Below are 11,760 nucleotides of genomic sequence, written 5' to 3'. Positions count from 1 at the left end.
GTTGCGGGCGGTTTTCCTAAAGATGCGGGCTGCTAATTTGAAATTCAAACCCCAAAAATGTCATTTGTTACGCGATTCGGTGCGTTATTTGGGGCACATCGTGGGGCGCTCAGGTATTGCTACCGATCCCGCCAAAACGCAGTGTGTCAGCTCCTGGCCGACTCCCACCTCGGTGGGAGAGGTCAGGAGTTTCATTGGCTTCGCGTCGTATTACCGACGGTTCGTCGCTGATTTTGCGACAATTGCCAAACCCCTACACGCTTTAACATCAAAAGGGGTTCGGTTCCACTGGGGTCAGGAGGAGGAGGCTGCTTTCTGCTCCCTTCGGGACGCCCTGGTAAAAGCTCCTCCCTTGATTTACCCCGATTTTTCGGAACCATTTTTGCTCGACACCGATGCGAGCAACACGGGTATTGGGGGCGTGCTTTCCCAGGTAGTTGACGGCGTGGAACGGGTGGTTGCGTACGGCAGTCGGGTGTTGTCTCCAGCGGAGCAAAGATATTGTGTCACCCGTAGGGAACTGTTGGCAATTGTCTATTTCATCCAACAGTATCGCCCATATCTGTACGGTCGGCATTTCACCGTCCGCACAGATCATGCGGCACTGCAGTACGCCCTGCGAGTTCAACAGCCATCGGGACAATTGTCCCGATGGTTGGAGATCCTCCAGGATTTTGATTTCGAAACCACCTACCGTAAGGGCGTTCGCCACACCAACGCGGACGCTCTGTCGCGCATGCCAACCACCTCCGAATGTGCATGCCTCCTGGGGTCGGGACGTTGCAAGCCAGCAGGGGACATGCCGGTTCCGGTCCTGGCGGCCGCCGCCGACGACGAAACATTGCTTCCAAATTCTATCACACAACAGGGAAAAGATTCCCTGCTGGGTTTGCCCGTTAATGAATGGGGGCGCCTCCAGATGGAGGATACCTCCCTTCTCGCGTCACGTCGTCGCGCCGGGGAGGCGGGGCGGGGGATGGGTGATGCCGACGCATGGGAAATGCACGCGGGGTTGCTGATGCATTGGGACGGGAAATCCCATCGACACCGGCTGGTGGTCCCTTCTGGGTTACGGGGTAGGGTGGTGTGGGCTGCTCATGAGCGCCTCCTCCACCTGGGTACCCAAAAGACCCTCGCCTTGCTCCAGCTTGATTTTTTTTGGCCAGGCATGACGAGGGATGTCGCAGATCTGTTGGCATCATGCCCTCGGTGTGCGCAGCGAAAACCACCAGCACGGGAGTCAAACCCGCCTCTGCAGTCTATCAGAGTCTCCAGAGTGAACGAACTTGTCGCGCTGGATATTCTGGGGCCATTTCCCGCCACCCCTAGGGGCAATAGATATTTGTTGACCGGGGTGGAATACTTTACGCGCTGGCCTATGGCCTGGCCCCTGGCCAACCAGTCGGCAGCAGCCATCGTGGAGGCCTTTGTCCAAGGTTACGTCATGGACAAAGGTGCTCCGGAGCGGCTGCTGACCGACCAGGGAAAACATTTTTCCGGCAAACTCCTCCAACAGGTCTGTGAGCTCCTGGGAACGAAAAAAATTCGTACCTCTCCCTATCACCCGCAAACTGACGGGATGGTCGAGCGTCTGCATCGAACCATCACGTCTATGTTGTCGCAGCAGGTTTCGGACTCACAGACCGATTGGGACTTGCAAATTCAAGGGGTCCTGGCAGCATACAGATTGGCCCCCCATGCTGCGACGGGATTTTCACCCTTCTTCCTCATGTATGGCCGCGAACCTGACCTACCTGTTCGGGCACAGCTGCAGATCCCCGCGCCGCTGGGAAAAACTAAATTGGCCGACCATGTTAAATTTAACCTTGCGAAATTGACTGAGGCACGGGATGCTGCCATGCTAAATTCCGACAGGCGTCAGAAAGCGAATGAGCGCCTCAGACTGGGTCGCGCGCACGTGCTACAGTGGAAGCCGGGGGACAGGGCATGGCTGCACTGTCCCCAGGTACCACTCGCGACCTCCTCAAAACTGGTGCGGCCGTGGCGGGGCCCCGTCGAGGTGGTCGAGGTTTTGCGGCCTCAGTGCGTTCGCATCAAATGGGGGAAGCGCCGGTGGTTTGTGCACCCCTCTAGGCTGAAACCCTTCGTTGCGGTGCGAGGCCCCACTCCACACACGCGTGGCCAAACATGTGGGGGGTCGGCCGACTCAAAGGGTCCGTCTCTGCTGCTCTCGCCTGACGTGTTGCCGGCTGTCCCGCCCCCAGGTGCACCAGGAATGACGGGCTCCCGCCCAACAACCCCTACGGGGGATGCCGAGGGTCTCGCGACATCAAGCGCAGACTCACTTCGAAATGGACAGCTGCCACCGGATGGTCCGCCATCTGGGGTTGCCCCGTGTGACGGGCCTGCGGCAAGGACGCGCGCAAGAATGCGCAGACTCTTGTGATGCACAAAAAGAATTTTTTTTTTTTTTTTTTTTTCACGTGTATGGTTACTGTGCGCTGCGTCGGTGGTGTGCTCCTGGCACATTGTGTTGTGTTGTGTGTGTGTTGGGGGTTCCATGCGATTTGTATATACGTTGCTTTTACGGAATTCGTATTTATTCGGGGGGGGGTGCGTCGGGTTGTTTTCCCTTCGGGGTTTTCTGGTTCTTGTTGTTGTTCTCTTCGCGTTATGTTGAAAAATAGTGAGGCACACGCGCGGTCAGGGGGTAAATGCGCTTTTATTGTCGTTTTTTTTGTATGTTGGCAGCCGGGACGGCTGCAAGCTATGCGGGGGGGGGGTGATGTAGGGGTGTTAGAGAGAGAGCCGTTATGCATGGCAGCTTATGGGAAACAAACACAGTGGGCGGGGCTACGTGAGTGCACGGGGGGGGTGCTCTCAACGACGTCCGCACCAGGCAGCCCGGGGCCCCACCCCTCAGCGGGGGTGGAGTATAAAGGGGGATGTGTCAGAGGGCTCGGGGCAGAATGTTAAAGCTAAACCAGTGAAGACCGAAGATCGTCTAGCTAGAGCCCTGGACTCCCCTGGGACGCCGCCCTTGTCAGGGCCGCGCAGGACCGAGCCAGCGGCGTGGTCCCGAGAACCAGAGCTAGTGCTCTGGGACTCCGGGTACCGTAGCCCGACTTACCAGTGTCGGGCCAGACAGCCTCCCCTAGCCCGTTAGTGGAGGACTAGGAGGTAGGTCAGAGATAGCTAGCAGTGTATTCCCAGCTAGCCGGGTGAGGGGGCCGATACCCCCTCTAGTATTGTATGTCCACAGTTGTGACTACTTGTACGGAATAAATACGCGTGCCTCACCAACGGTGTCCAAGAGTCATCAACGGTACTTCACAAGGAAAGAGCTGTGTGTCTGATATGCCAGAATATAGTGTCTGTGTTCAAAGAATACAATTTACGTCGACACTATGAAACTCAACATAAAGATAAATATGATTGTTTGGTCGGAGAAGTGAGAAAAGATAAAATATTAAAACTGAAAATACATTAACTCAGCAAAATACTTTTGTGAAGCAGAAGCAGCTAAATATTTGATCACTGCGAGCAAGTTTTCAAGTTGCCAAGCTAATAGCGTGCACTGGCAGACCATTCGTGGAGGGAGAATTTGTTAAAAAATGCCTTCTTTCTGTTGCCAAAGAGATGTGTCCAGAGAAGGTCGATTTATTTAGTACAGTGAGTATTTCAGGACCTACAATTACACGGAGGATTGAAGAAATGGGAAACAATCAGCATTTGCAAAACTGCACAAAAAAACTTTCCTATTTTTCCTTGGCACTCGACGAAAGCAATGATGTTCGTGATTCTGCACAACTTCTAATTTTTATTCGTGGGACGAATGACTATTTCGAAGTCACAGAAGAGCTTGTTGCACTGCAAAGCATCAAAGGAACAACTACAGGAGAGGATATCTTTCGATTTAAAGCTTTCGTGACTGCAGGGATTCATCTTCTTGGTTCTTTCGGTAAAGTCACATAGAAGGGAAGTAATAAAATAATAAAAGTAAAACATAATAAAATAATTCTCACGACGTTTCGGCCACAACGCAAGCAGCCGTCCTCAGGTGAAAACCAGGTCTGTTGGGGAGACAGCGTCTGAATGAAACAGCATACGAGCTTGGAGCATATATAAGCTGGGTTGGAAGCGGGGGAAAGAGCGCCTTGACAAAATAATTTGCATATCAAGAGGAATTTACCATATTTATGGGAAATGCAGGAATGTGATTAGTACTACATATGCCCGTGCTGCATATGTAGTACTAATAACATTCCTGCATTTCCCATAAATATGCTAAATTCCTCTTGATATGCAAATTCTTTTGTCAAGGCGCTCTTTCCCCCGTTTCCAACCCAGCTTATATATGCTCCAAGCTCGTGTGCTGTTTCATTCAGACGCTGTCTCCCCGACAGACCTGGTTTTCACCTGAGGACGGCTGTTTGCGTTGTGGCCGAAACGTCGTGAGAATAATTTTATTATGTTTTATTGTTATTATTTTATTACTTCCCTTCTACGTGACTTTACCGAAAGAACCAAGAAGAGAGGATATCTATGAAAAGGTTTGCCAAACTGTGAATGGTTTGGAGCTGAACTGGGCTAAACTAGCCAGTGTGACAACTGATGGTGCTCCTAGTGTAGTGTTGTACAGACGGACTCTTCAACGTCTTTTGTAGCACACACTTTTATTCGTCTTATTAACACAGTCCCTATGCACTGAGGGGTATACGGTCCCCTCACCCGTTACACTCAGAACGTACAAGCCCCCGTACCCTACAGGCTACTTAATATCCCGTTCTTTCAGTGTCCTCTGACTGGACCTAGGGAGATGTCTCCCGACCACTGGTTACTCTGAACCCTAGCCCTGATAAGGGCTGGAGGGCTTGGTCCAGGGTCCTAGGCTTCTTCCGCCGTCTTGGGTCTTCGTGTAGTCCAACTCCCCGAGAGCTCTCAGCGCTCTGGCTTTATACTTGTTCGTGGCCGGGTTGTCCAATCCCCGGCCACCTTGTGGAACCCTGTGATTGGTCGTTCCCAATATGCTTTTCGATCCCAATTCACCCTATCTGACCCTGACCGTTTGGTCACGCGGGAAAACCTTGTTTACGGTCAGCTCTCACAGCTTGTGAGACCCTGACCGTTAGTTTGAGCGGGAAAACCTTGTTAACGATTTGCTCTCCGAGTTTGTGAATATCGAGTGGGTAACTCTACTACATCACCCTCCCCTTCGGAAGCCTCAGCCGTCCCGGCTGTTACAAGCAGAAAATCCCCATCAATGAATCAAAGTGTGTGTGTGCCACAACCAACAAGAACAGGAACATCCAACAAGAACAGGAACACCCACTATAAATACCCCCCCCCCCATCAACAACGCAACATATGTACATGGTCAGAACCAATCACAAATAACGACATTCGCGACGCACAACGCATGCAGCATTCAGCTGCCGCAAAAAAAATGATGGGCAATCAAGAAAAGCGACGCGATCTAGCCCGTGTGTATTTCGCGGGCCCGTCGTAGGGGATGGGTGCCCCTTTCCGGGCTGCAGGCTGACCAGGCATCCTGGCAAAAATGTCAGCAGGGGCAGGAGGCCTCTCTGCGTGGACCCTTGGAGCAGACGGGTCGGGCAGCCTGGCAAACATGTTGGGCGGGTCAGGCATCCTGGTAAACATGTTGGGCGGGTCAGGCATTTTGGCAAACATGTTGGGCGGGTCAGGCATCCTGGCAAACATGTTAGGTGGGTCAGAAGGTCTCTTTGCAGAGACTCTTGTTGTAGACGGGTCAGGCATCCTGGCAAACATGTTGGGCGGCTCACGGGGCCTTCGTGCAGAGACTCGTGGCTCGCACGGCTCCCTCAGTCCCGCATCATCTGCGGGAGGAATGAGACGTCTGCGCTGTGGATTAGGTACCAACGGGGCGACATCCAGCTCGTCGGGCATATCACACGCTCGGCCCTCGTGTTTTGAGTGTGACGCAGCGCCGCGCGGAGCAACAAATGGCTTCAGACGAGAGGGGTGCACGAACCAGCGCCGTCGTCCCCAACGTATCTTAACACACTGTGGGCGCAGTACCTGGACCACCTCAACCGGACCTCGCCATGGTTTTAGGAGTTTAGCCGATGTGGACACCGGCACCTGGGGGCAATGAAGCCACGCCATATCACCTGGAGCCCACTGATGCACGGACGTGCGAGGGGCCTGCAACCTCGAATTTGCCCGATGGCGGGAAGCGGAATTTTCGATCGCCGCATCACGAGCCTCAGACAGCTTTTGCAGGTTGAACCGCAAATGGTCAGTGAGCTTCGATGACTGTGGAAGCTGCTCTATCCCAAGCCGCACATCAGCGGAGGGAATGGCCTCCCTGCCATACATTAGGAAAAATGGGGAGAACCCTGTCGCTGCATGTGGCGCCATGCGGTAAGCAGCGAGGACCCCTGGGATCTGCAGGTCCCAGTCTACGTGGGATTCGTCAACCTGATGGCATAGCATAGAGGTGAGGGTTCTATGCAACCGCTCCACCATGCCATCTGTTTGGGGGTGATAGGGCGAAGTGCGCACCTTCTTAGTGCCCAACAGGCGGCATACCTCACTCAGCAGGGTACTTGAAAAATTTCTTCCCTGATCGGTCAGCAACCGTTCTGGAGCGCCCTTGTCCAGCACATAGCCTTGAACAAAGGCGTCCACCACGGCTGCTGCCGACTGGTTGGGGAGGGCCCAGGCCATAGGCCACCGTGTAAAATACTCCACCCCAACCAGAAGGTACTTGTTACCACGAGGCGTTGTAGGAAAAGGCCCCAAAATGTCGAGAGCAACCAGCTCGTTCACACGGGATACCGTGATGGGCTGCAGCGGTGGACATGCCGGCTTCGCTGGAGGTTTACGTTGCGCACATTGGGTGCAGCCCATTAAAATATCAGTTACGTCGCGAAGCATGCCCGGCCAGTAAAATTGTAATCTTAGCAACCCAATGGTTTTATGCACACCCAGGTGTGACAATCGCTCGTGTGCCGCGCACACAGCCGAACACCGCAAAGCCGATGGCACTACAATTTTGTACTGGCAAGAATCAGCATCCCAATGCATGAGCAGACCGCGGCGCATGGCAAAAGAGTTCGATTTACTTGAACGTGAGGACGAATCACATGCGCGACGACGCAGAGGCACCAATGACGCATCGTTCATTTGGTGCCGACCCCATTCGTCCAACGTTATCCCCAGCAAGTCGTCACTTGCTGGCGGATTTTCGTGGTCCACACCCGGCGCAGGATCGGAAGGAAGGGCAGCAGAAACCGTTTCAGGAGGTGCAACTGGGCGTACTATTTGTGGTTTGCACCGGCCAGAACTCGTGAAACAGGCGCATTGTTCTGACGGGAGGCGAGATAGCGCATCCGCATTACTGTGCTGTGTGCCCTTACGGTAAATCACCATAAAATTGTAGTCCTGGAGGACTTCAAACCATCGGGAGAGCTGGCCAGACGGTTGGTCAATGCGCAAAGCGTATTGTAACGCAGAGTGATCGGAGCGCACGGTAAACCGTTGACCGTACAGGTATGGCCTGTATTGTTGTATAAAGTAAACAATGGCCAGCAGCTCGCGTCGGGTTACGCAATAACGTTGCTCTGCAGGGGACAAAACCCTGCTTCCATAGGCAACCACCCTCTCAACGCCATCAACGATTTGGGACAGCACCCCGCCGATCCCGGTGTTACTGGCATCGGTGTCCAGAATAAACGGCTTTGTGAAATCGGGGTAAGCCAGGGGCGGTGCTGCTACAAGAGCATTCCGTAAGGAGTCAAATGCGGCCTGTTCCGCGTCTCCCCAATGAAATTTCAGCCCTTTCGCTGTAAGAGCGTGTAGTGGCTTGGCGATTGTAGCGAAACCAGCCACAAAACGTCGGTAGTACGACACGAACCCGATAAAACTGCGAACATCCCCAGCAGAGGTGGGGGTAGGCCATTGGCTGACACATTTAGTCTTTTCAGGGTCTGTGGAAATACCCGAGCGGCTGACTATGTGGCCCAGATAGCGCACAGATTCCCGCAGGTGGCACTTTTGCGGCTTAAATTTGAGGTCCGCAGCTCGCATTTTTTCGAAGACAGCGCGCAACCGTTCAATGTGTTCGTTGAACGTGCGGCCAAAGACAATAACGTCATCAAGATAAATCAGGCATGAGTCCCACTGGAGCCCAGCGAGGACCAGCTCCATGAGCCTCTGAAACGTCGCTGGGGCCGAGTGGAGCCCCATGGGCAATCTATTAAACTCGAAGAGGCCCTGTGGTGTCCGAAAAGCAGTCTTTGGCTTTGACGCTTCGTCGAGGGGGAGTTGCCAAAACCCTGACAGAAGGTCCAAAGTGGAAAAATAGCGCGCCCCTGCCAGGGCATCCAATGACTCATCCATACGTGGCAGAGGATATGCGTCAGCTACGGAAATTTTATTCAGGCGCCGAAAGTCTACACAGAATCGAAGACTGCCATCGTGCTTTTTGACCAGCACTATCGGAGCACTCCAGGGGCTGTTTGAAGGAGAAATTATATCAGCCGCCAGCATGTCGTCAACTGCCCATTTAACATGCTGTTTCTCCGCAGGGCTGAGCCGAAACAGGTTTTGGTGGATAGGGGCAGAGTCACCGGTATCAATATGGTGACGCAGCAGCTTGGTGCAGCCAATATCAAATTGTGATTTGCTGAACACATCCGAGAATTCCCGCAAAAGAGCCCGCAAATCACTCTGCTGTGAGCCGGATAAATCGCCGGCATCAGCGCAGAGAGCGTCAATCCACCCCTCGTCACCGTTCTGAGGGCGAGGTTGCTGAGCGTTCGTTACGTGTCCGACAATCCCGGTCCCCAGGGGCGCGACTGTCTCATGAGCGAGCACTGTCCCCTGTGGAATGACGGTGTCTGACAGACCGACATTCAAAACTTGTATAAATGGCTCCCTGTCGCCCGCTACAAGAGTCTGTGCGGCCACCAACGAAAGGCTGTTAACTGCTGTGTTGGAAGGTCCCAATAAAATGCCATTTACCGAGGCGGTGGGAGCGAGCGGTTTCTTTAACCGTAAGGGGACGAGCATTTGTGCCCCTGGCGGAATGCGTACAGCGCAAGCCGCAAAAGCCTGTACGGAAGCATTTTCCGTCCGTGAACGCGTGGCCGCGGGTAAAAATGCCATCCGGCGGCCCGAGGGAAGTTCAATACATCCCTGATCGATAAGGATTTTAATGGGCATTTTGGCAAGAAAATCAGTTCCCAGAAGGCACGGCACCGCAAGGGAAGAAGACACAAAAACAGGTCCGGCCAATTTAATATCTCCAATGGCAATTTGCGCCCGAATTTGGCCGAGAATCCCCAGGGAACTTCCATTTGCAGCGAAAAATGGAACGGAAACCTTTTCCAAAGATCGACATCGCACGGGCAGTATATTGTAAATTAACTCGGAGATGATAGTGGCCGATGCACCGGTATCAACAAGCACGCGCACTTCCACCCCCTCGATCGAACCAACAACCACCGAGGAACCCGCCGTCGCTACAACCACTCTATGGGCCAGCTCTGACCACTGCCCGGGTCACAGTGGTCGCGAAGAGTCGGCCAAACGCCGCGTGTCATACGCCGTGTTCCGAGCGGAGTCAATGGTGTGTTGTGGTGTGTATGAGGGCCGAGCGTGTGGGGTGCCGCGACTTGCCTGGTTATGCTGCGCTGCTCTGGAAGCTCTGTAGTCCCGGTCTCGGGATCCGGCGGAGCAGCCTCATCGTCCATGCGGGGGTAAGCTGCTCTTGCCATGGCGAGTAGCGCGGTGCGGAACGCCAATGGCGACTCCCTTGGCTTGCACCGTCTCTCGTAGAACTGGTGGCGTGTGGCGGAAGGAGGTCCGTAGACATCAGACAGCCGCTGAAGTGCTGCTTGTAGTGTCGCCCTTTGTCGCTTGGGAATGGAGATGAGTGCAGCGAGAGAGTCATCGTCCAAGGTGGCTGGCAGTGCACGAAGTGCTTGTGCATCCGACCAGCCCACCATCTCCTGGTGGCTGAGGAAGCGACGTTGAAATGCCGCCCAGTCGCCCCCTGTGGACGAGAATTCGCGAAAGACAGGCAGCCGCTGCTGTAGAGCAGCTGTGTCGTCGTCTTCGTCAAGCTCAGACTCGGTCCCGAACGCAGCGATGGCTTGGTCGACAACATGTACAGTACGGCGTCGCAGCCGTGATGACGCGGTGTTGCTGGAGGGTCCTGCAAAGGCAGCGTCGCTCTGCGATGACGCGGTGTGTCGTGATTGGCCCCCGGGGGTCCCAGCATGCACTTGGCTTCCGCCTCCACGTGACCCGCCGGGTTTGCGATGGCGGGGACGTTCGCTGTTGGCCATTCCTCCCCGCCCGCAGCCCCCAGGGTAAGTTGCTCCAGGATGGCTGCTGCAGCATGCAGCAGCTGGGCGAGGCGGGCGTGAGCAGCCTGGGTGCCATCGCTCGCGGCGATCGGCTGCACAGCTGGTGGTGGGGCGGCTGGCAACACGCCAATATCTTCAGCGCCGCCCGCAGCACCCACAGGTGAGTCGGAGCTTGCATCATCGGGACTTCGCGTGCGGTTCGTTCGTCTTGTTTCCATCTTCTGACGCCAATGTAGTGTTGTACAAACGGACTCTTCAACGTCTTTTGTAGCACACACTTTTATTCGTCTTATTAACACAGTCCCTATGCACTCAGAACGTACAAGCCCCCGTACCCTACAGGCTACTTAATATCCCGCTCTTTCAGTGTCCTCTGACTGGACCTAGGGAGATGTCTCCCGACCACTGGTTACTCTGAACCCTAGCCCTGATAAGGGCTGGAGGGCTTGGTCCAGGGTCCTAGGCTTCTTCCGCCGTCTTGGGTCTTCGTGTAGTCCAACTCCCCGAGAGCTCTCAGCGCTCTGGCTTTATACTTGTTCGTGGCCGGGTTGTCCAATCCCCGGCCATCTTGTGGAACCCTGTGATTGGTCGTTCCCAATATGCTTTTCGATCCCAATTCACCCTATCTGACCCTGACCGTTTGGTCACGCGGTAAAACCTTGTTTACGGTCAGCTCTCACAGCTTGTGAGACCCTGACCGTTAGTTTGAGCGGGAAAACCTTGTTAACGATTTGCTCTCCGAGTTTGTGAATATCGAGTGGGTAACTCTACTACACTAGCATGGTGGGGTCTAAGAAAGGAGTAATTGCTCGCATTAACCAAGAGATGGACAAAGATAACCATTCTCATCCAATAGCCATACACTGCCTCATCCACCAACAAGTGCTGTGTAGTAAATCACTGAAGTGGGACTCTGTTATGAAATTTGTGGTATCTTGTGTTAACTTCATTAGAGCTCATGCACTAAACCACAGACAATTTCAGGAATTTCTGTCTGAGCTAAATGTTGACTATGAAGATGTTCTGTATCACACGGAAGTCCGTTGGCTGAGTCGATGGAGAGTTTTGAAACGTTTCTATGACTTACTTCCACAGATTACAGCTTTTCTGCTTTAAAAAAACAAAGAAGTACCAGAGCTCAATGATGCAGAATGGAAATGGCACCTTGCCTTTCTGACAGATGTAACAGAGCTACTCAACAGTTTCAGTGTGCAACTTCAAGGAAAGGGGAAGCTCATCTGTGATATGCAATCACATGTCAAAGCATTTGAAGTAAAATTAGGCCTCCTCATCAAACAAGTGAAGGAGGAAAACTTCTGCTATCTCCCCACAACTCAAAATCTGTTAGCGGAAAAACCATTGGTTGCATTCCCAAACAAAACATGTGTGGATTCACTGGAAAATTTGCAAAAGGAGTTCCAATTTAGATTTAAAGAGCTTC

At 53.5% G+C, this 11,760-nt stretch overlaps 1 protein-coding gene across 1 annotated transcript; it reads right to left on the bottom strand.

Annotated features, from left to right (window-relative positions):
* Positions 1-5,343: 5,343 nt before the first annotated feature.
* Positions 5,344-10,640, bottom strand: LOC144945184 (uncharacterized). Its single transcript, XM_078873475.1, has 2 exons — positions 9,628-10,640; positions 5,344-5,819 (listed from the first exon to the last, which is right to left on the bottom strand). Exon 1 carries the CDS (start codon positions 10,535-10,537, stop codon positions 9,632-9,634), a length of 906 nt encoding a protein of 301 aa, XP_078729601.1. The 5' UTR covers positions 10,538-10,640; the 3' UTR covers positions 5,344-5,819; positions 9,628-9,631.
* Between the last annotated feature and the right edge of the window lie 1,120 nt (positions 10,641-11,760).

This window comes from Lampetra fluviatilis, chromosome 37 (genome assembly GCF_964198595.1).
Source record: "Lampetra fluviatilis chromosome 37, kcLamFluv1.1, whole genome shotgun sequence".
Lineage (NCBI taxonomy): Eukaryota > Metazoa > Chordata > Hyperoartia > Petromyzontiformes > Petromyzontidae > Lampetra > Lampetra fluviatilis.
This window is presented reverse-complemented; position numbering and strand designations above follow the sequence as displayed.